Here is a 26959-nt window from a genome sequence, read left to right on the forward strand (position 1 = left end):
AAAATAGTTATAGCGAACTTCTTCAAGTTTAAAGAACACTGCAGAGTATGGTAAATATATAAACTATTATAACAGAAAATGATTGTAAAGTTTACAACAGAATACTCACCCTTTATGTCCGAGACAGAAAGTATGGATATTGTAAGCATTTGGATAATGACTGACTCTGATCTTCTCATCACGATCACAGGTAACAATGTACTGGTCATCTTTGGTCAATACCTGCAAGTCCAGTAAGACAGCACTATAAATCATTCTTATAATTTCTTTAGCATTACCAGGAGAGACAAACATACCACAGCCTCCAGATACATACACAAACATACCACAGCCTCCAAATACATACACAAACATACCACAGCCTCCAGATACATACACAAATATACCACAGCCTCCAGATACATACACAAACATACCACAGCCTCCAGATACATACACAAACATACCACAGCCTCCATACCACAGCCTCCAGATACATACACAAACATACCACAGCCTCCAGATACATACACAAACATACCACAGCCTCCAGATACATACACAAACATACCACAGCCTCCAGATACATACACAAACATACCACAGCCTCCAGATACATACACAAACATACCACAGCCTCCAGATACATACACAAACATACCAAAGCCTCCAGATACATAATGCTAACACACCTCAAAACAAGAACCTGCTTCTAGAGCATGCAACAGTTACAAATTCTATCCAAAACTTTGATGAACCTACACAGCGAATAAGAAATAAAAGAATGAAAGCTAATGTGAAAGGTTTTGGTGACAGAGATGATCAATTAAAAAGAAATGAAAGACTTCTTTTCTTGTTTTAAACTTAATGCCAGTTATTTTCAAGTAGGATTTTCCTGTAACAGCTGGTGGCTATCTCACCAAATAATATGGAGGAGATCAATCTGAAGTCATTTAGAGTGAAAAATACCTGTTTAACACAAAACCTACCACATCAAGCAACATCGAGAGATGCCCAAGCATGAGTTGTGCCCCTTTGTTCTCCTCTTCAGACTTGGAGTCTCCATCCTCATCTATCACTTTATATTGGTACACGTCCCCAGTTTTGTCCGCCACGAGAACATGGAGTTCATCCTGGGTGAAGGTCACCGACGTACATCGTCGTGGGAGCTCTCTAAAATATAAAAAAGATAATAAAATGAAATATATGCCTTTACACAGGTGATATTGTTCTTGGGTTTCTGTTAAATATGATATTTTATGTTTGTTTCTTTGTCTTTTGGACATTTTAAGTTTCTTCTTTTATTTGTTAAGTTTGTTTGTGTCCTTTAAAAATGATACCATCTTCACCTTAGTGGCAGTTTGAGAGAAAAACTTGTCTATGTTTTCTTAATACAGAAAAACCTGTCTTTGTGACCACCTCTATATAAAGACCATCTGGTTAATAAGACCTCTTCTTATGTGATCCAAAATGACCAATATCCACACATTTTCACCCATGAATAAAGACCACTTGGCTATAGAGACCATTTTGTCACTGTGCCTTAATTGTCATAGAGAGTTCCCAGGTAATCCAAGACTTGTACAAATAAGGTGGACAATGTCTTAAATGCATTACCGGTATATATCTTTTTTTTTAGCTACATCATGTATTAATGAATGAAATAGCAAACTGTTGGACTGGACAAAGTCAAATAATGAAACTTAAAAATTTCCGCAGCAATAAAAATAAAATATCCAAGACATTTTAGGATAAGGAATATACCAAATTTATATAATTTCTAAATTAAAACCTTCCTGAATATATGTATGATTGCTGGCCACGAACTGGATGTAAAGTCCATACCTGGCGACTGTACTATAGACAAGCTGACCCCAGCTTGACCCTAACAAGTCCTAAAAGTGCTGGTCTGACACTAAACCTTCATCAATTATAGATTAGCAGACAGCCTCATCCACTACACACTTACATAGACAGCACATCAACTTATCATGTACATTTCATCCAGTTTTTGTCCTTTTTTTACCCTGGATACTAAATAAAACAAAAGGTCCATGAGGCCTGTCAACTGCTCATCTAATCTTAGCTTCATGTTACAAAGGTGATGGAATCACTTATGGCTGCTGTGACAAAGTGTACCACCATTCAACAACCTTTAGGTACCAAGTTTGAATCCCATATGTGGGTTAGTTGCCAGGTACTGACAACAGGTCTGTGGATTTTTTCCAGTTACTCTGGCTTTCCTTCATTTAAACCTCTCTTGTCTTTTTATGATACTGGCTGTTAGTAGGATTATAAACTAGACAAACCAAATCTATGCATTGAACGACATTAAAGCTCTGATGAACACTGAGATAATTAAAGCAGTGAAAAAATTATCAAGTAATGCAACATAACTGTTTGCATGGCTAGTGTAAAAGTAAGTACAATCAAAGGTCTTTTACAACTCTGACCAACATTTTAAACATGCCTGATAGCCTCAGCTTTGTCAAAATTCCTCAAATTATGGAAATACACTTATATTTTTCTGTATCTAAAGTACCATAACAGTTCAGAAAACAATTTTAAGTAAGGAACCTTCCCTAACTTATATAATGCTTTGCTGTAGCAATTCCATGTTAGGGAATATTGACAGTCAGCAAAATCCAAGATGAGATGATTTGTTTTCTGTGCTACTTACTCATATTCATGTTAAGTTTAACTCATTCACCCCTGAAGACACATTTAGGCTCTTCTGAATCAAGGTCTGGACCAGTCCATTATGAAATTTCAGGGTTACATGAGTTAAAAGTACACCAATGTTTTCTAAGACATTGTGACGATAATCAAAGCCACTTAAGGTTACTGTAAGTCTTTAGGTTCCTTATCTCTGTAACAGGACTATATAGTTTGCTCTAGTTTGTACAAAGTGCTGCACAATGTTTTAGTCCTACACAGACATCTTTATGTCCCAGTTGATAAGATAAGTCTGGGAAAAGTTTTGAAACTAGAAATGTCTTTTAAGCCTCTATGTGAATGGGAACAAGATGTGTAGGGACAGAGATGGGACGGGGATGGGACATAATAGGAGTGGATGTGTAGCGGGATTGGACTGGATCGATCATCGGTGACCAGGTAGCTCAGTCGGTAGAGCACTCGGCTAGTGTTCGGATGGTCCCAGGTTCGAATCCCGGTCTGGCCGCTGCATTTTCTCCTCTCCTGTTACAAAATTGGCTCCCAACTAAATAACCCCCGGTGGTGGTGTTTGAAAGGGTTACGTATGTCTTCGAGGGCGAAGACTTCGAGAAAGGAGGGAGGAGTGTAGCGGGATTGGACTAGATTGATCATCGCTGACCAGGTAGCTCAGTCGGTAGAGCACTCGGCTAGTGTTTGGACGGTCCCGGGTTCGAATCCCGGTCTGGCCGCTAAATTTTCTCCTCTCCTGTTATACGTGTGACACTGTATCACCCCCCCTCTCCCAACCAACCCCCTTTCTATGATATAAATCCTCCCTATTGGAATGAGATATTAACATAATCAAGAATCAGCATCTCAAATTTGGAAAGAAAATGCTCAAATATTTCAACTGTTAATTCACTTTGTATAAAATAAATATGATATACAACATTTTTAACCAAGTAAAATAGTCACAATCAACAATAAATACCTGACAGTATGTCTGAAATAAAAACACCCTTAGAATAAAAGTGCATCAGTTTAATGCTGTAAGTATTACACAACTTTCTGCAAAAATAGCTACTTCATTACATTTAATCAAAACTTCATTCATCTATCACCCCTTTTTTCTGAGTTTTTTTTTTAATTATTACCTTTTCTTGAGAAATTATACCTATAGTATACTTAATGAAATGTAAAGTAGCTTAATTAACGTCTTTAATTATGTATACTAGTTCAGTTAATTACACAGAAAAATAAGCTTGCACTTTTAGTCTGCAATGACCTTGACCTTTGTTGTTGAGTGATAAACAGTTTCCATAGTAATTGCATGTTCCTAATATGGTACGAAATGGTACTAAACCTAGACAAAAATGAGAATTTCTTAGAATCCTCAATGAATTAAATAATTTCTCTTCATGTAAAAAAATTGAAATTAAACATTTATTTATTTATCAGCCTACCAAACCAGCCAGTAAGTGATCACAGTTAGCCTTATCTCTCTCGTCAGATACGCCACCCTGTCAAAGAAAATGGTGGGTAAAAAACGTGTGATTAATAGAAAGAGGGATTAGAAGGAATGTCATTCCACTGTTAGTAGATTACCCAACATCATTCATTCTGATGTTTTTACCGACACACACATCTTGATGAGAAATTGGTGCACAAAAGGTATTTGTATTTAATGATTGAAAATCAACATCTTCCCGCGGGATCGTAGAAATTCATTCTCGGTGATTATACATTGGGGGGACAGATCCCATCATCTAGGTCCCTACAATGTTTTATGCACGTCAAACATTTCTACGACCATGCTATGTTTCTGTTTACACTCACACCAAATCTCGTAGAATGATAAATTGATTACGTTACCTTCAGCGTCTTACAGAATTTATACAATTTATTTGCTACTGTGCTGGCTCTTCCTGGAGAGGGAAGATCCTTTTGTTACGGAGGGACACAGTTCACAATTATGAGATAAAGTTCTCTAATTTTGTTATCAAAATTCATTTGAAACACTCACAAACTAGCAAATCCCAAAAACAGGGCCAGCAACCTGCATCAATTTACTCACGATGCTACGCTATATAATCTTGTAACCACAAGCTTTGTAGCAATTTTTTTAAAAATTTCAAACAAAGTGACGTCAAATTTCAATTACAAAGCCCTCTTTTTTAGGTTATTTTCATATGTACTCCAATGCAAAATACACTATATTGTAAATTATCTGGCATCGAATGACATTGCAACAACAACAAATTTCTGTTAACATGAAAAAGTTAGCATAGAAAAAATGTTGTCATAGAAACAATATCTTGGAAACTTGATCACATGATATACGATCTGAATCCAAGCCATGATGACAAAACTGGTCAGCCATGTTTTAGATGAACCCTTTGAAATTCCACCCTTTTCAGACATCCTTGATAACAAGACTGTTTTAATATCTGAAGTTCTAAATATCCGTTTGAAATTGTTGAATGCATTAGTGAAATATTAATTTATTTAAACATATGTTAACCTGAACTTTTGATATTAAACTAGTTTTACGAATCATCAAAATTATGTATCTACATGTTTCAATCATCTAATCAATCAATTTGAAATAATATGACAAAACCATCATTCAATTATGACAAAATACCATGCATATGCATCAAGGAAAACTTCAGTTGAATGTTGAATTTTACAACAACATTTTATCTAAGAAGCTATCTGTTTCCATGGTAACCACATCACTACAACTAATGATGTAGAAGATGAACTTTAAGAAATGTGTTAGTGCCCCAGGTTTAAACACCTGAATAGTAATCAATTATTGACAGATACGCCACCTAGTGGAGACTTACATCGGAGGGACAAACAGACGATAACACAAGAAAAAACACCTCCCATCCCATGATAACAGCTCGCTGTTTTATAACGGCTGTTACAATGTACTTTTTTTACCGATTTCTAATTTACGTCTCTGAATAATAAACTACTCGATTAATTCCGCCCTTTCTAGGTACTATAAATTCTTTACATAAATGTGTTCAGCTTAGCCTGATAATTATTTGGAGTGATGTAACAAAGTATACGATAGATTTACATTCATCAAACCGAACATTCAGGGAATACAACTTTTCTACTGTGAATTTTTGAATGGCAGCTTATCTTACAGTGAACCCCTTATAGAAATTAATCAGCTGATTGTAATAGTACCAGTGTATTAAGTGGTAACCTGTCTTATGTGAAAAACTGCTTACAATGACAGTCTAGCTACATATTATGATTTGCAATAACAATGCATGAATAGTGACAGCCTGTTTATATTGACCACCTCTCTTGACTGACAATATGTCCTTATTTACAATCTCTCTATTGTGACAATCTGTCTTCAGTGTTCCTCTGTTTACAGTGACAATATGAGCATAGTGACAGCCTATATACAATTACAGCTTTTCCGTACCAATCATTTGTCTAAAAAGGCCACTTTTCTAAGAAATTATCACATAAGCTGTTGTACAGGGCTATATATGTATGTCTTTATGAAATCCTGTCTAAAATGACCATCTCTCCTGAAAGACAAACTGTCTTTGTTGACATCTGCCTGCCATGACAACTTAGATAATGTGAGCAAATCCTCAGATGCAGTCTATCTACTGCGAAAAACTGTTTTTATATATCCCCTGTTTAATTGATAAATCATCCAATAGTGATAACAAAGGCTATATTGTATAATAGTTATGATCTGAATGAATTAAAAAGATGTATGTCACATGTTTATATATTGTAAATTGCTACCATATCTACATATTGCAATCAGTAGGATTAATTAAGCAAACCAATTCCATAGATTGTAAGTTATAATCATTTGAAAGTGAAATATATCTACAATTATTTCATGTTCACTAAATCTATTTTTTCTTCTCTCTTTTTGAAAAAGAGCTCCTTAAGAGACTGACAGTAACTAATATACAAGATCGTAATTCTTCACATGTACAAAATATCAATACAGAGTTTTCTCTGGTTTTGTAGTTACCTCCCCTAGCATGTATTGCTAGCATCAGTTCTGGTACAGTGTCACATTATGTAGGTTGTTGAAGAGAGGAAAACTCAGGTTTTATTACCAAAGAGATATTTCTGTCTTTAATCTTTCTTAAACCTTGTTTTCCCAATCATTTCTTTTATTCATTTTAATCTAACATTCCCAACCTAAATATCTGTTATCCTTGAATTTAAGTAATGATATACCGCATCTTCTGAGTCTCTACTTTAGGAAAAAAGAAATCATGTCAAGTTCAAATAAAGAAAATTAAAACCATAGAAGAAGATACATGTGAAGTATAATAATAAGAGACCTCAGCCCACAAGTGACAAAATAATCAAAACGATACACAAGCCGTACTGATTATTACCATAAGCATCTTTTTTCCCAGATGCAGACGAATTTTGCTAAGTTAGAAACTAATTTTTATTTTTTCAAAATATTTATTTTGTCCCAAAGCAAGTTTTGTGTAGTTCACATGAAAATGTAGATTATTTATGAAAAAAAGAATTATCATGCAAACTTGTATGAACCTTTTAGATCATTGTTTAAGATATCTCATGGATGATATTATACTCCCATAATGGTAGAATGCTTATAGGACAGGCAGCTAAATCAACTTTATCATTAACTTCTTCAGTTTTTTTTATATATTTTTTTTTTATATATATTTATCAGAAAAATAAACATCCATCCACAAATTTTTTTTGTTTAATTTAGGTTTACCATATTCGACCCAATAAGCGCCCATGTTCCTATAAGCGCCCCTCCCCCTTTTTGAGGCCTCAATTTCAATTGCCCAATCATAAATAAGGACCAAAACTTCATAAAACGGTATAAATTTGCAATAATTTTGACTTATTAGCACCTTTTCATTTTTATAAATTTCTTAAGCGCCCTGGAGCTTATTGGGTCGAATACGGTAATTTAGCTTGAATTGATTTTTATGTCATGAGATATAACACAAAAATATGTGTGTACTCTAAATAAACCGCATTAAAAATATGTCCACACTCAGATTTTTGTGTACTATCTACATAACATAAAACATCTATTCAAATCAATCCTTGTAATTAAATTTACTAAAGACAATCTCTTCAGAATTCCAATTTCAATAAGCCATTGTCTCAGTCAATTAGGAACAACGTTACAAATGGCTACGACATTGTATTCCTTTATGGGCTGATAAAGTAAATTTTTAAGCCAATGAAAATGGTTGTTACAAGTAAAATTGAAGGAATTAGAAAACAAAACATTTACTATGCCTGTATGAGTCTGACGATTGTCACTATATATATACAGAATAGTTATGCTCTATGATATCTATTGTGTGACATCAGATTGGAAAAGTGACAAACCATGGAAATGTATACAGTTGAAGTATAGATATTTCCGGTTGAACATGTTTATGAATCAATATTACATACCTGTAGTCTATAGAGGTACTGAAAAATAAATATTTTTGTCTAACAGGATTTTTATGTTTTTGACTCTATATTTATCCTAAAATCTGTTTTCTCTAAAGACGGCCTGTCAGTTGTGTCTCAGGACCATTATATCAATAATGACTGTCCACAGCTTCCATTGTCTGTAAGCGACACAAGATTGTCAGGAACGATTATGTTTTAGTTATTATTGGCCCTTGTGTACAGACATTAGCTACCACAGTAGGTAACGTACACAGGTCCATAGTTACAGTCACAGATCCATAGTTATGGTCACAAGTCTATAGTTTACGATCACAGGTGCATCGTTACAGACACAGGTGCATCATTACAGTCACAGGTCCATAGTTACAGTTACAGGTCCAAAGTTACAATTACAGGTTCATAGTTACAGTCACAGGTCCATAGTTACGGTCACAGCTCACAAACCTCTGCTAGGTCAGTTGACATATTAAATATTTGTCTTACGACGCTTGTTTATTGAGTTATAAATGTGAGCTTTAAGACATGAAATTCAACCTAAAGACACCTGAAACAACTCAGAATAAAGTGGCGAGTCGTATCATATCATATTTGCTTTAAGACACACTGGATGAACCTATGGCCAGAAGGGCAGGGCTAGACAGGTAGAATGTAACCAGGAACACTAAACAACGCCGTGCCACACCCACTGTCGGGACATGACGTCATAGCTCACTTTCTCTCAGCCTTACAACTACACCAAACGACGTGGCGAAGGACACACAAACAGTGTTATAGTGACCAAAGAAGGCGCTTTGCCTTGCACCAGTGCTCGGCCATTAGTTATACTTACGTCCAGCAAATGATGTTGAGAGCCCAGAATAGCCAACTAATTACAGTATGAGTTCACTCGCCATAAAAAGCTAGTCTGCTACTCCCTTCCTCCTCACCCCTTGCCAATGCATGCCTACTTTTGGCAATTCTCCACACAAAGGATTCCATATTGTTGTGATTGGAGCAGAAATAATTGTCTCTGTGAATTCCTATTTTGATAATCCAGTATTTGTTCTGACGTGATATATCAGTGTTATACAAAGACTGATTTAGTGTCAATATTCAAGGTTATCATAATACAGTTATTGCACTAGTATGGTTTCCTGGTATATGGTAGACAAGGAAAAGGTAACAAAAGTATATATGGGTGAGCAACTAGTGGTCATAACACAGTTATACACGTAAACCATTTGGTATATGGTAGACAAGGAAAAGGTAACAAAAGTATATATATGGGTGAGCAACTAGTGGTCATAACACAGTTATACGGGTAAACCATTTGGTATATGGTAGACAAGGAACCCTTCCTCCTCACCCCTTGCCAATGCATGCCTACTTTTGGCAATTCTCCACACAAAGGATTCCATATTGTTGTGATTGGAGCAGAAATAATTGTCTCTGTGAATTCCTATTTTGATAATCCAGTATTTGTTCTGACGTGATATATCAGTGTTATACAAAGACTGATTTAGTGTCAATATTCAAGGTTATCATAATACAGTTATTGCACTAGTATGGTTTCCTGGTATATGGTAGACAAGGAAAAGGTAACAAAAGTATATATAGGTGAGCAACTAGTGGTCATAACACAGTTATACGGGTAAACCATTTGGTATATGGTAGACAAGGAAAAGGTAACAAAAGTATATATAGGTGAGCAACTAGTGGTCATAACACAGTTATACACGTAAACCATTTGGTATATGGTAGACAAGGAAAAGGTAACAAAAGAAAAGGTAACAAAAGTATATATAGGTGAGCAACTAGTGGTCATAACACAGTTATACAGGTAAACCATTTGGTATATGGTAGATAAGGAAAAGGTAACAAAAGTATATATGGGTGAGCACTTCGTGATCATAACACATTTATAGGGGTAAACCATTTGGTTTACCATTCATTCATTTCCATTCTAAGTGTTTGATTTTCTTATATATTTCATATTAAGATATAAAATGCTAACCTTTTACCTTGTATGGATTGCATTTTAATATCTTTTCTATTTGACACCGAAATATCTTCAGATATGAAAATTCCACTTTTGTCAAAAGGTTGGAATACCTCCACTAGAGTTAGCAGTCACAGACATTTATTTAAGGATGTCACTACCATACAGGTTCTGGAAGAGGATGAAAGCCAGAGTACCAAGAGCAAAGATAATGCCATATTGTCAGTCCATGGTAACTGTCTCATGTACAGGACTAAGGTGAACATTCACTGGTAAATATATAAAGTTAACAGTAAAATTAATTAGTACACTGACATGTCAGAAAGGGCCTCTCTCAATGAACGTTACGATTAGAAAATGACTGATGACAGTATAGCACAAGAGATCCTAGAGGGATCTTGATGCCTACCAAAGAATGATCTATGTCTGAAAATGGAAAGAGGGATCTTTTGTCTGTTTTTTAAACTTTAAAATATAAAAATCCAATGGCTGCCTGATGGCCATCTTCTTGATAGAACACTCCCAAAATGCCACATGTACAACTAGGGTCCTAGAGAAAACCTATCTCTATGAAATTTGAAACAGAGTCTTTTATTACTTTGTGAGAAGAAGAGGTAACAATTTTCAACTACCAAAATCAAAGATGTCTGCCTGTCAGCCATCAAATTGAACAATCCGTCCCAAAATGCAATATGCACAACTAGGGCCTGTCAGCCATCAAATTGAACAATCCGTCCCAAAATGCAATATGCACAACTAGGGCCCCAGGGAAACCTATCTTTGGAATTTAAGACAGATCTCTTCAGTAATTTGTAATGATTTTTAACAATCAAAATCCAAGATGGCCGCTTGTCGGCCATCTTGTAGAATGATCGGTCCCAAAATACAATATACGCAATATACTAGGACTCTAGGGAAACCTACCTATGAAATTTTAGACAGATCCTTTCAGTACTTTCTGAAAAATAGTGGTAACAAGAAAAACAGACAGATGGATTGACAGACAGATAGAGAGATTGACAACCTGGTTACTATAGGGCACCCGGGCCCTAATGAGTCATTAATTGTTTAAAAGCAGTAGAAGGGTAATATGTAAATATGGTCGAACCATTAGAGCAGTTACTATGGAATCCATCAGTTGTTACTTAATGTATAATATGGATAATTATTAGTGTTACTTAGAAATATATGTAAACCATTATGGTAATACTTTGGAAGTCTGTTTTACATAACTTATTGTTTAACATTCAAAATTGTTCACCATGTAAAAATGAACCGTATCTTTTAAGTTAATCAATCCTCAAACTAAAACATATTAAAAGAAAACCAACAAAAACAAAAGCAAAAAAAAAGAAAAAAACAATAAAAATACATTAACCCATTTTATGTTATGCATCAAAATATTTTGAAATGTGATATATTCAGTAAACAGATGGAATATAGAGAAAATTCAGAAAGATGAAACAAGCTATATCATGACTAAGTGTACCATTACAATATGGCACTTAAAAGGACATAAAATATGTAATTTCATCAGAAAAAAGTCTCAATTTCACATAATTAGATTACCTGTTTGATTCCTGACCTTTGACTTAAAACTCTACATATTGTGTACCTCATGTAGTCACTGACCCTTCTGATTGGTACAAGGCCCTAACAACAGCTGGTCACCTGACTTGGTGGTTACCATGACAACCAGTCAATGACCTGTCTGAGAATTAAGATTGCATTTTAAAAGAAACAATGAAAATAGAATCAATCAGAGAAATTAATGTCTAGAATTACCAGGAATAGAAAATCTATCAACTGACAGATGTTTAAATTTGCTTTGTTTGATTACATTGTAGTTTAACTTTGCTTTGTTTGATTACATTGTAGTTTAACTTTGTTTGGTTTGATTACAATGTAGTTTAATTTTGCTTGGTTTGATTACAATGTAGTTTAATTTTGCTTGGTTTGATTACATTGTAGTTTAACTTTTTGTTTGATTACATTGTAGTTTAACTTTGTTTGATTACATTGTAGTTTAACTTTGTTTGATTACATTGTAGTTTAACTTTGCTTGGTTTGATTACATTGTAGTTTAACTTTGCTTGGTTTGATTACATTGTAGTTTAACTTTGTTTGGTTTGATTACATTGTAGTTTAACTTTGTTTGGTTTGATTACATTGTAGTTTAACTTTGTTTAGTTGGATTACATTGTAGTTTAACTTTGCTTGGTTTGATTACAATGTAGTTTAATTTTGTTTGGTTTGATTACATTGTAGTTTAACTTTGTTTGGTTTGATTACAATGTAGTTTAATTTTGCTTGGTTTGATTACATTGTAGTTTAACTTTGCTTTGTTTGATTACATTGTAGTTTAACTTCACTTGGTTTGAATACATTGTAGTTTGCTTGGTTTGAATACATTGTAGCAGGTTGAGTTCCTGGAGAAAAAAAAAGGTAGAGGGCATGTAGCAATAAGTTTGGATATCTAAACCACGCTGCCACCTGTGAAAAGTGGTTAAGCTTACCGGTGTATGTATTTGAAAAAAAAACACCCTAAAAACACACAAAATAAAGTCGCCTAATAAATAAGGTCATATACATCCATAACAGCAGTATAATGTAAATCTCAAAACAAACAGATTCATTTACTGGAAAACCAGACATCCCTTAAAACTATAATAAGAAAAAAATTCAACTCCAGACAAACCTCTTTAAAGCAATGACTTGAACAAAACCCATGAGAGACATTTTCCAAAATAACCTCTGGAATGCTTAACCAAAGATGAATATAACAAAATGGCAGCCAGAAAACTCATTGTTATCTAAAACAAAGAGAATAGATTCACAAACAAAAGACTGCCTTTCTGCACCATTGTACAGATAATAGGGTTTTAAATACAGGAATTCGCTGGAACAAGCATGGGTTAGGATGACTATATTCCAAGCTTTGGCTGACTGTACACATTTTATTACAGTCTTAAATTAGGCATCCAATAACAATGACCAATCCACCATACTAATTTCTATACGAAAACACAACAAATCTTGTTGCATTTAATCATAGTGTCAGATATATTCCTAAAATAGCCCCCACCTTAACTTACAACTTCCGGGAGTTGTACAGATAACCACAGGCAAACCAGTCATTTCCAAAATTTAACAGAAACCAGCGATGTTTTGAAAAAACACACCTATTCATTGGCTACAAATGCTCATATAATCCCTAAAGAGGTCAATTTAGCTTGATTCCTGGACTCAAGCCACATAGACCGGTTACTAGGGAGCGATGGCTGTGTTTGTAGGCTAAGTAGTGGTTGCCACGGCGAGATGAAGCGAAGTGGACATACAGTCGTGTAATAAGATGTGTAGTCTGCCATGTGTATGGCCTCATATTCATCTACAGGAAATTGTTATGGCAATATTCCTCAACTACAATCTAATTGCTGAGCACACAGGGGATATGCCTTCCTCAGAGCTTTGCCAACAAAAATGGCCGCTTTGTGTAGAACAACTACACATTTCTTGCTTTCAACAAAATGAAGGACCGTTTTAGCATAACCAGACATGGTTGACTATACATAGATACATTTATAAAAGTCAACATCAGGGCAACATTAAAACAAAAGTCTATGGTATTAGTAGGAAATAACCACAGCATATTATTGCTAGAACACCACACCAAAGATATTATTTCAATCTTTTATTGCTTGTTGAGTCTATCTTATAGTAAAAAAATTGAACAAAAATAAACATGGCTTATACATATATATCTACCTGAAACCCACGTCAGAATCTGAGAAGTCAAGCACTTGCGTTATTTTTTATTTGTGATATACCTGAACATGACAGTAGCTACTAAGTGCTTCAGGTGCCTGACGACTTCTAGCACACTTCCTGAGCTGTGAAAGCTTACAGTGTGCCAGTGTAGTTGCCAGGTAAGTGAATAGTTAATCTTCCTGAATATCCTCAGCCACCAAAACCTGCTGGCATGTATTTTAACAGCTCTTACCAATAACACACACAAAGCAATACTCCATTTCAGTACAACAAATAGTCAGAATGTATAAACTTAACAATGTACATGTATTCCATTTGCTAGATATTGTCTCTAACTAAGCCTGTTCTTACTTTATTTCTTAAAGGAAATGATAAAGAGAAATAGCAGACTTCCTAACATTAATAAGGAACAGAGGACATGTAAAGAATGATACACGTACAGTGGTTAAGATATTTCCCGAAATATTACCACAAGCCCTCTAACTCTGTGTTGCGAGTTCAAATCCAACTGCTTAGTGGTTTTTCTCCAAGCACTCTGGTTTTCCTCCACCAGCAAACCTGGCACATATCCTTAAATGACCCTGTTTGTTTAAAGGACGTTTAACTAATTAAACCAAACCAAACTCAAACACCTTCCATTTAGTTGGGTGTCAGTTTTAACACAATCAAACAATGGAAATATACTTTCTTGTTGAGTGCCTTCACCTGGATTCGAACCAAGGTCTCTTGTGTGATAACCGAAGTCTCCACAGAAACTAAGTCAAAGAAGCATGTTCTCTTATTTAGTTAAATATGATAAGACTATATCCAAGCCACACAAACATGTTCTTTGAGACATTGTAACAATGCCCTATAGGAGAAAACCACTAAATTACAGTTACATTTTTCACTGTTTTCATAGGCCAAATTTATTGTCGATATGACAGATTAAAATAACCAATAAATTATTAAGATCTGCCATGATTTGGCTTTTTCATGGGATCAGATTAAAGTGTTAAAACTATGGTATATATGTTACAATGTTTCACTCAGAGACAGACTAATAGCTGCAATTCTTCAACTGCATTGAAATTTGAAAACCTAAGAACATGCATAGTTAGGTGTAAAATTGTAATCTTTAAATTAATCAGTAATTTAAAAAAAAAAAAAATTAAAAAAATTATACAGGTGTTTAGATTTGGTACTACTTAATGAAATCGGATCAGACAGGTAAATAATGAATTTAGATAAAACGAGGATACACAGACAGAAACAATGGCTGTTCTAACTACTACAACAATGGGCTTGGTGATTGGCTGTCGGTGTGAACACGTCGGTCACTTAATGTGGTCAGTAGTGGGAAACTTACTTAACACCACAGCGCCATGAAGGGCCAGTCTCTTATCGCAAATTGCAGTAAAGAGATAATACAATTAGTGCGACATTTGAAGCAAACTGCTTCACAGTTGGGTGGTCAGCATCCAATCAGATTGCCAGATAACGACATGATTGGCTCAGTGTTCCTAGTACACCTGAGTTTTATAATGAACTAATGAACGTCTTTCAGCTACAGATCAATCAGTGTGCTGCGTACCTGTTCTACCTGGTCAGAGGTCCGTCCTACAGGTGTGATGGTAAGATTGAGGCTGATATAATGATGTTATTTATCTTTGTAGCCTACTTCACTGGTCAACTGGCTTGCTTACCATGCCAATTTATCTGGACTGGAACCAAAGATTCTGGACATGTGCACCATGATCAAGTCACAAACAATGCATCATGGAATATTACATAGATCTGTTTAAAACCAAAGAACTAATAAAACAAAATTTCTGTTTCAACCGTGTGGACAAAAAAATTGTCAAATTTTCAAGGCGATCTGCCCCTTTATCAAGACACACAAAACAAACACGATTACATAATATGATGCGAACAGTCATACGGGACAATGAAAGTAGACTTATTAACTTTAAGAATTCTCAATCCTAAGGGTATACAGTGGTCTATTAATAATCAAAGCAATTTTGTCCCCAGTCCAAACCCGTAGTCAATAATCCATGTAGGTCAAACATAGAATAAAGATCACAGTGACCTACTTTTGGTACGTGACACATCTCCTGATCTGAATGACCCCATGATCCTACCATGTAACGGTAGATAACAAGATCAAGAGAGAGAGAGACAGAGAGAGAGAGAGAGAGAGAGAGAGAGAGAGACAGAGAGAGAGAGAGAGAGAGAGAGATAAGCACAATACAAAACTAGTTCCCCTATCCCCATTCCTACCCTCCGTGGGGGACAAGGATTAAAAGGGAACACAATGTATACAAGAAAGGGGAAGTACAGTAAAACACAGTTATAGCGAACCTCTGGGGACCAACAAAATCACTCCTTTTTGTTATATTAACAGTTTGCACTGACATGGACTCAATAACCATGCTTTCTAGTATTATCATTATCAGCGTATAATGATAATACAACACGTGCAGCGATTCTGTTGTTACGGAAATATATAGTTTGTCACTGGCATAGCAATGCGGCAGGAAACATGGGGTCATGACCCCACTTTTGGCGGGAATATATGAATGACTCAATTACAATCAGCTATTCAATCAAATTTGATGACGGAGAGAAAAAAATATGGGTATTTTTATTTTTTTTTAAATGTGCAACTGTTGCAAGAATACATAATATTAATTTACGTGAAAAACTGTAAATATAAGGAATCAATTTTTATTTTGTTGAGGTTATGAGGGTATAATAATAATGGAGCCTGTGTAAATTTTATGTAATCTAGCTTCGCCATGGTTACATAATTTCAATGTAATCCATTATCATTATACCCTCATTACCTCAACAAAATAAAAATCTATTCCTTAAATACACATATTACAGACATCATATAAGAACATTGACAGGGAATAAAAATTACTATGTTAAAATCATGAATTTGCTATTACTGTTCACAGGAAGACAAGAAAGGGAACAAAAAGGAACATATGAAAGACAAACAGGTTTTTATATCATAGACAAGCAGAGCACAAGGATGACATGTCTCCAAAGGTATTTCCATTTCATTGAAATAAGTATTATCTGATTTGTTAAAGTTGAAAGTACCATATTGATATCGCTTCAATTTGTTGAAGTTAAAAGTATTGATATCCCTATATTGTCCCCTATATCGTACCAGTAGTGGCCCACCAGGTAGAGGAGAGTCTCTGTGCTCTGTGCTGATAAGCATTATAGATTTCTGAGTACACCAAGGTACTATTGGCAGGGACGACTAAGATCAAGAGCCTCTCGGGACACATCTCTGTCAACTCAATATCGTTAGTAACTACACACTTACACTAGTAACTCCAGGTTTATAGTCTTAAACAACATCTTCTGGGACCCTGCAGACAAACATTTGTCAATATTCTATAGACCAACAATCAATTAAATATTCACTATTAAATAAATCTTTTGAACAATCTGTGACACATGTAGTAAAATACTCTAATATAGACAGAGATAGTTGGCCTGAGGTTTCAACACCATTATAGCTTTAATCTTCAACAACATTTACAAAGAAACTGTAGGCTGACCCATCTGCAGTTTTACTGATAGCTGCCATTATGTTGCATGGGTTTTTATCAGATTCATATAAGGAAAGAAAGAGTATATGTATATTTATAGTTTAGATCATATGATTTAATGAAAACAATAACTCACCCCAATGGCCCCCAAATCTGCTTTTTTAAAGTCTGTTATTTTAAGATGTAAATATTGCATTTCAAATCTTAACTACTACACGACATATTTAATAGTGTTATTAGGTATTATAGCAGTTCTAGTTGCCATGGCAACCATTTTTATTACACAAAATATGTGAAAATTTTATCAAAATTGACCTTTTTAATGCAGTTTTTCATCTAGTAAACAAGAGCGCATTCTAGAACAAACTTTATATTTCTCAAAATGATGTATTCTTCGTGTCTGCTAATTCCTGTAAAATATAAAGTTTGTTCTAGGTTGCGCCCTATTGCTTTTAAAAGAAAAACTATCAAAAAATATGCCAAAATTGACCAAATTTTCAAATTTGCATAATTAATGCAAAGTTACCATGGTTATAGAGCAAAAACATACTTCCTGTCAATAAAAATATCATTAAGTTTTTATCAGGGGCGTATTCAATATTTCAAACGCAGCAACTTAATTTCTAAATACTTAATTTGAATTTTGGTAGATTTAGGGGCCAAAAAGAGCCATTACCGTATCTAGTCCTTTCATAATGAACTGGTCTAGTTTATTATTTAGAAGAGTCTAAATGCGTGTGGGGGGTGAATGAGTTACGGTGACACATGACATTGAGACATAAATGATCCAGACTCCATATTGAACCAGTAAAAGACACATATAATTCTTTATTACATAACTGACCCATTCAGCCATATCATACGTTCATGTCATATTCCGTCTTTGCATATTACAGAGTTATCTGCAGTTGCGGGTAGGTATTGATTGTGGCGTCATGTGTTTGGGAGCGTAACGTCATACTTTTCGGAGAAAATGACGTGAATTGCGCTCACAAAATAATGACGTAACAATCTATACCTACCCTCAAGGGAGCTAACTCTGTAATATGCAAAGACGGAATATTATGACATTTGTGTAATAACACTTGTGTGACATCATAGGTAATAATGACGTCCAAATCTCCAAAATATGACACCGCACAATGGTCTTGGTAGACAGATATGTCACATCCAAGTCTGAATTCACCTCTCTTACACAGAGACATAATTTAAGGGTTGGTTTTTATTCCATTGTTATCGAATGCACCGTGGTAAAAACACGTACATCGTAAAAACAGTATGTAATTTTTTCAGCAATGATATTAATGATGTGTTGATGTTTTATCATGAAGCACTAGCTGTAAATTATTGTATTCCAACAAACTGTGGTATAGTTTGCTTTCCATAATTTCTTATTCATGCAATTATGATGTTTCAAATTTATAACAGTGCCATCTTCATAAAGGCTTGTGGCAAATTAGATTAAGGTTTCTGGCGAACTCATTTAATAATTTTAATGACAAATGTGTGAACTCATTTAATAATTTTAATATTACAGAGACTCTCATTCAAGATCCTCTATCAATTGTCCTTCATACACATGTCGGGTGAGGTATTATTGTTTGGTAGGTCATTGACATTGTGTTTATACGTATGACTATATCATCCAATTAGCCACCAATCGCGGCAATGTGTCTTATTTTTGCTGAAGAATCAGAAATAATTTTGCAGTAAGAAAAAAAAGCAACTCTGTTACTCTTCTGTGTATGTAAAGTTGGTCCAGGTTTGCTTTAGTTGAATATAATTACTTCTTGGGATGGTTTAGAAGGGTTATTGAAGATACGTGTGCTCTGACCATGACAAAGAATTATCTTCTTTACACTCTATACTTAGTCATTAATCAGAGTTCAATAAGAATACTTTTTCTTGGCATTAGAATATAAAACAAATTTCTTTTTTCACTCTTCATTTTGTAAATGTATGCAAATCATTTAATAGTATGACTATGCTATATGAATTAATATAAGTACATGGTACATACCTGTTTTCAAATGCTATTGTTCCTAATGTGCACTGATTTGTACCTGTCATTTATTGAATGAAATCCTTACCAACCAGAAACAATGAATATCCTGAATGTAAATATACTGCATTTATTATGTTCGTAATAAAAAGCCACGATTATCATAGACAGAGAAAAAGCACTTCTTATATAATAGATAGCTTAGGAAGTTAAACACATTTAGGTTATGTTACCATTCAGAACTAACTTCCTTCCTTAATAAAACATCTTCAAAATTCTCTAACAGAAAATTAATAAATTTCATAAATCTGTCCTTCAACTATCACTTTAACAAAAAGAAAGATCTTTTAAGGTAAGAACCATACAGTACAATCTACAGTTCTGATTGTGGCAGCTTTAAAAATTCCATGAAATCCTAAGAATGAAAAAACAATGTTGATGAAATGGGGAAGGTTATATTAGAGCAATGAGAAGTTATCCAATGAACTTTTTATCCTTTATTTCCTAAGACACTTATATAAAAGACCTTATAGAAGGCACGGACGAATTGATGGTAGATGGACAGGTTGATAGACAGGGGTAAAGGAATCTATAATGCTTACATCACCAGTGTTTTTGAGACTGTTAGCAAGGACGATTTAAAATTTTCCTTCACAAGACATGTACAAAACATTTTCAATATGTATGCTTTATAATGTCCACTAGTCATTTTAATCACTCTATTGGGTCATCATATTTTAATGACATCTTCTTGCCAGGAACCTAGAAAAATTCCACAGTAGGACATATGAAGACCCTACTGTACTATAACTAGAGAAGAGATTATTTGTAGCAATCATAATGACCACTTGATAAATGCCATTATTGTGGAGATAGCTGTATGAATGTTTGTAATGAGGAGATTTAGCAGCAGTTGGGGCAGTCTATTTCATTGTAAGTACAAACAGTGGCAATTACGCCTTTGGGTTTGAGGTTATATAATTCTAATGATGTATTGTATCATACTCTCCAACCAAAGTACCCTTATTACCTTGTATTTATTCTGGCCATTCATCCAGCTCATTTAGAGATTATTGATGAGTGTGTATGCTGGCCATTAGCACTGAAATAGCCCACATGTCCTCTGTTTAATATGGAAGCATTCAGGACACAAGCTTTAGTACCAAGCTATAGTACCAATCGTCTTGTTTGTCAAACTCCCGGGGTCTTTGTTCTTTAAAGTGATGGAATTGCCATGACGACAATCCTTGGTTGTATGTTTCGATATACAATGAAATCTTTTTAATAAGGTAGATTTTACATTAATATTTACATCATTTTTTCTCTGATTGTATCTTTGACTGGTGGATGTGGTGATAGAAAATATATATAAGGCCAAAAAAAAATAAAAAATCTGTTTAGGGTTACCTGACCGACCCTAATTTTTTACCCCCCAACCTTAGAGTTAAAGACACTAAAAAAACATAAATCCTCCCAACCTACCGACCCTATTTTTTTTGCCAATGTAACCCTAAACAGACATATAAATTTTTTTGGCCTAAGAAAAAAGATTCAATTGTCTGTTGCAATAAAATACTTTTCCCCCAGGTATTACCTAATTAAGTTCTCATAAAGTACCTTTAATTAGTGTTGCTTACTGTCATCAAGGTAAATCTCCATGCATGACATTATAATGCTAACGTCTGAAAACCATATCATATACCTTAATTAACACAGATTCAGTATTTTACACTTTTAAAACTTGGCGATTTTATGATGCATTAAAAATGAAACTCTTGGCTTTACATCATATATTTACTCACAGTGCATGCATTTCTCAAATCTACCCTAAATGGATATCATCATTAGAGTTTCTCATTAGAAAATTATTACTTTTTGGTGAAGGTGTTTTGTTAATTGCTTTCAATGTCTATTTATTTATTATTATTGACAGAATATGATCTAGTTGTTGGTATTGATTTTTTTTCTTTTTTCATTTTTTTTTTTTTTTTTTTTGCAATTAAATGGGGTAACACATAATCAAAGTCAACATTTTAAATCACAAGGATAACCGTCAGTTTGAATTATTCCATCATTATTCTGTCCTTAGGTTAAATGTCATGCGAATTGATACTGCTCATTGTTCACAGTTCACTAAATAACATCCATGCCCCGTTGTCAAGACATGGAGATGATAGCGCCCGGAGGCTATTGCTCAAACTATCAGAAACTGAAACTATCATTATACTTGAGGCTATTCCAGCATCCTGGTCCAGGGTACGTTTCCAGGCATGGCTTTGTCTGGTAGAGAACGATATTTTTCAATAATGGTCAGTTCATGTACTTCAGCCCTTTGTTGTCCAGAATTGTAATATCTTCAGGGCCTTGGTATCCTATTGGTCAGTTTGGACCAAAGTCGGTTAAACTGGACAGTGGTCAGACAGTCATATTAGATGCTGACCACCATTATTAAACTTGTGTTAACCTGCTTCTTCATTTCCCCTAAGATCAATATATTTGTGTTATACAGTTGTCCAATTATGCAATATCCCTGACCATGCTTGGATTAACTCCACTATAGAATCTCTCTATGGAGCCTGGCAGGCATTCAACACTGAAAGATAGCCTTCAGACTGTGGTCCAAAATGCTGGTAACACAGCCAGTTAGGATTCATTATAATTTCTCTTCTATTTTGTGAAAGAAGGGCTACGTTCTGCCAATACTTAAACATTTCCATCCACATTAAAATTGCATTTTTCAAATCAAAACAAGACCAGATGAGAAATATTTGCATCATCTTGAAAATGACTTTGATTCAGATACTGTTGGCCTCTCAATTCTAGGTCAATAGTATTACACTCTACATTGTCGGTATCTAATTTGAGACACTACAAAATTTTTACCATCAATCTTTAATTGGTTGAAAAGGTATTGTCCTGGAAAGAAATACAGGATAAAAACACACCTACACATTGATGACATGTGAAATTGACAAAAATATTGGAAAATCACATCTACTTGACCTTTGACTTAGAGGTCAAGGTCATAGTGATGTAACAGCGAAGCTTGCACATGGTCATTGCTTCATTCTAGAATCCTGTAAAACTTCTTTAGGTTTTCTCCCATGAATTTAAACTGTATCCCAGACAAGAACAAGAGAACTTGAAGAACCAGAACCAGTATTATGTCCGTTAACAGAAAGACATTTCAAGACCAGATGATCCAGAAGAGTTAGCATATTATATTTCATTCATGATGTATTTACCTAAGTCTAATCAAAGATAAATCTACCGAGGGTTTTATCATTTATTAGTTTAATGTCCTATTAACAGACAGGATCATGTGATGATGTGCCAGGGTTGTTAGTGGAGGAAAGCCGGAGTACCCAGAGATAAACCACTCACCAATAACTGGCAACTGCCTCACATGGGATTCGAACTCGTGACCCAGACGTTGAGGGCTTGTGATAATATGTTGAGACATCTTAACCACTCGAATTACCTCACATGGGACTTGAACTGATGACCCAGAGGTGGAGGGCTTGTGATAATTTGTTGAGACATCTTAACCACTCGAATTACCTCACATGGGATTTGAACTCATGACCCAGAGGTGGAGGGCTTGTGATAATATGTGGAGACATCTTAACCACTCGAATTACCTCACATGGGATTTGAACTCATGACCCAGAGGTGGAGGGCTTGTGATAATTTGTTGAGACATCTTAACCACTCAGCCACCGCTGCCCCTGTAAATCTCCCGAACAGCTACATCATGTAGTTGAGTATTGTTTTAGAGTTTGTATTGTTATCAGATTTTATCCAGTGTGTTTGTATGGATACACTCCAATTAGGTCACACTTTATAGATGTCCATCAAATCTCCTGGGATTTACTTTTCTACACAAAACCTCTCCTCCTCTCTATTTCACCAAAGATTAAAATCCCCACAGCCTAGAATTGCTATTACATACATATGTCACATTGCCCAGCAAAAAGTAAATGGTATCTAAGCCATTAGGTTTCAGACACCAGTTATAACAGAGCACAGATTTAAGCTAACATATTTATTACTTTTATAAAAAGACATATCCTGTTTCTTTGATGTTTGAAGTTAATCTCAAAGTGATTTATGATGAACCAGTATGTATTTGTAAAGAAAACAATATTAGAAGCATGGAAGAAGTTTTACACACATGTTAGTACTAACTTCTGCATCAAGATAAGATGTTATATTCTAACATTCAACCATAGCCATCCTCCTATCCCAGATCCTACATGACACACAAAAACACAAAAACACAATATATACTAATGATAAACTACATCAAGTACAAAGTTCCTGTATGTTAAAATATAGGATATACAGTCCACATAAGCTTTTTCTTTAATGGACACTCTGACACACTGTCTCACCTACATGGACCCATTACCAAGTATGAAGATCCAGTGACTTAAAATATATTATACAGGGCCTGGAGAGGCATTTTCTTTAATGGAGGTCAAAGGTCAAAATATAGGTTACAATGACCTAATTTTTGTATGCAACACCACATGCTTTAATTTTTCATATTTGTCTGTTTGATTGCTGTTTTTATTAAGGTCTGTTGAATCAGCCATATTATATAAAAATATAAACACTTTGTAACTTCCATAGTATAGCTGGAGTATTGACCTAGATAGGGTAACTTCCATAGTATAGCTGGAGCGTTGACCTAGATAGGGTGACTTCCATAGTAAAACTGGAGCGTTGACCTAGATAGTGTAACTTCCATAGTATAGCTGGAGCAGTGACCTAGATAGGGTGACTTCCATAGTATAGCTGGAGCATTGACCTAGATAGGGTAACTTCCATAGTGTAGCTGGACCGTTGACCTAGATAGGGTAACTTCCATAGTATAGCTGGAGCATTGACCTAGATAGGGTGACTTCCATAGTATAGCTGGAGCATTGACCTAGATATGGTAACTTCCATAGTAAAACTGGAGCGTTGACCTAGATAGTGTAACTTCCATAGTAAAGCTGGAGCAGTGACCTAGATAGGGTAACTTTCATAGTAAAGCTGGAGCGTTGACCTAGATAGGATGAATTCCATAGTATAGCTGGAGCAGTGACCTAGATAGGGTGACTTCCATAGTATAGCTGGAGCGTTGACCTAGATAGGGTAACTTCCATAGTATAGCTGGACCGTTGACCTAGATAGGGTAACTTCCATAGTATAGCTGGAGCATTGACCTAGATAGGGTGACTTCCATAGTATAGCTGGACCGTTGACCTAGATAGGGTAACTTCCATAGTATAGCTGGAGCATTGACCTAGATAGGGTGACTTCCATAGTATAGCTGGAGCATTGACCTAGATAGTGTAACTTCCATAGTATAGCTGGAGCATTGACCTAGATATGGTAACTTCCATAGTAAAACTGGAGCGTTGACCTAGATAGTGTAACTTCCATAGTAAAGCTGGAGCAGTGACCTAGATAGGGTAACTTCCATAGTAAAGCTGGAGCAGTGACCTAGATAGGGTAACTTTCATAGTATAGCTGGAGCGTTGACCTAGATAGGATGAATTCCATAGTATAGCTGGAGCAGTGACCTAGATAGGGTGACTTCCATAGTATAGCTGGAGCGTTGACCTAGATAGGGTAACTTCCATAGTATAGCTGGAGCATTGACCTAGATAGGGTGACTTCCATAGTATAGCTGGAGCATTGACCTAGATATGGTAACTTCCATAGTAAAACTGGAGCGTTGACCTAGATAGTGTAACTTCCATAGTAAAGCTGGAGCAGTGACCTAGATAGGGTAACTTCCATAGTATAGCTGGAGCGTTGACCTAGATAGGGTGACTTCCATAGTATAGCTGGAGCATTGACCTAGATATGGTAACTTCCATAGTAAAACTGGAGCGTTGACCTAGATAGTGTAACTTCCATAGTAAAGCTGGAGCAGTGACCTAGATAGGGTAACTTTCATAGTATAGCTGGAGCGTTGACCTAGATAGGATGAATTCCATAGTATAGCTGGAGCAGTGACCTAGATAGGGTGACTTCCATAGTATAGCTGGAGCGTTGACCTAGATAGGGTAACTTCCATAGTATAGCTGGACCGTTGACCTAGATAGGGTAACTTCCATAGTATAGCTGGAGCATTGACCTAGATAGGGTGACTTCCATAGTATAGCTGGACCGTTGACCTAGATAGGGTAACTTCCATAGTATAGCTGGAGCATTGACCTAGATAGGGTGACTTCCATAGTATAGCTGGAGCATTGACCTAGATAGTGTAACTTCCATAGTATAGCTGGAGCATTGACCTAGATATGGTAACTTCCATAGTAAAACTGGAGCGTTGACCTAGATAGTGTAACTTCCATAGTAAAGCTGGAGCAGTGACCTAGATAGGGTAACTTCCATAGTAAAGCTGGAGCAGTGACCTAGATAGGGTAACTTTCATAGTATAGCTGGAGCGTTGACCTAGATAGGATGAATTCCATAGTATAGCTGGAGCAGTGACCTAGATAGGGTGACTTCCATAGTATAGCTGGAGCGTTGACCTAGATAGGGTAACTTCCATAGTATAGCTGGAGCATTGACCTAGATAGGGTGACTTCCATAGTATAGCTGGAGCATTGACCTAGATATGGTAACTTCCATAGTAAAACTGGAGCGTTGACCTAGATAGTGTAACTTCCATAGTAAAGCTGGAGCAGTGACCTAGATAGGGTAACTTCCATAGTATAGCTGGAGCGTTGACCTAGATAGGATGAATTCCATAGTATAGCTGGAGCAGTGACCTTGATAGGGTGACTTCCATAGTATAGCTTGAGTAGTGACCTAGATAGGGTGACTTCCCATAGTATAGCTGGAACATTGACCTAGATAGGTTGACCTGATTAAGAATGACCTAAACTTCAAATGACCTCTATATGATGACTCCTCTTGCTTTGGCACAGCAAATTATCAACCATCAAAGTAATGGAATCAGAAAGACGGAAGCTTTGGAAACAACATACAGTCGAACTTGGTTGATACGAACTCGGATAATACGACAACCCGGCTTAATACGAAGTACTTGGCCGGTCCTGGCCAAATTCCCTCTTTATCTATGTTAAAAAAACTCGGAAAATTCGAATTCGGAAAACTCGAAAAACTCGCTTGATACGAAGTATATGTTTGGTCCGAATGACAAAAATCCTACATAAAATGTTCGTATAATACGAAGTGAGATTTTTTTGTGAGTAAAAGATTGCCGAAAATGCCGATTTAAAAAAACGACAATTAAAAATGCCGTTTTCAACTACGTAAACACGGAGATAACTGTTAAATGTTTAGCAATATCGTTAATTCTTTGTATCAACAATAATCAGTGATCATCAAATTTAAAATTGGGCCACATGTACGCTGCACTTACGTAAACATTATCCCGACTGGTACAGCGATATGATACAAAACATGTGGTCCCGGCCGCCTGTCACTAGTGTGATCACTCAAGCAGAACTAAGCTCTACCACCTGGCACCGTGTTAAAATCACAACCTGGAGCCGGTACACGCTTACTGTTTTTACAGGTGTATACGTTAGTTAA

The 26959-nt window shown here is 35.6% G+C and overlaps 1 protein-coding gene across 1 annotated transcript in view; it reads right to left on the reverse strand.

Annotated features, from left to right (window-relative positions):
- The window catches only part of LOC138329356 (tRNA (guanine-N(7)-)-methyltransferase non-catalytic subunit wdr4-like), a 145994-nt gene that overhangs the window by 15038 nt on the left and 103997 nt on the right, over positions 1-26959 (reverse strand). Inside the window, 2 exon segments of the mRNA XM_069276284.1 lie at positions 110-222; positions 969-1152. Coding sequence (XP_069132385.1) covers positions 110-222; positions 969-1152 — 297 coding nt within the window.

This window comes from Argopecten irradians, chromosome 8, assembly GCF_041381155.1.
Source record: "Argopecten irradians isolate NY chromosome 8, Ai_NY, whole genome shotgun sequence".
In the NCBI taxonomy this organism is placed as follows: Eukaryota; Metazoa; Mollusca; class Bivalvia; order Pectinida; family Pectinidae; genus Argopecten; species Argopecten irradians.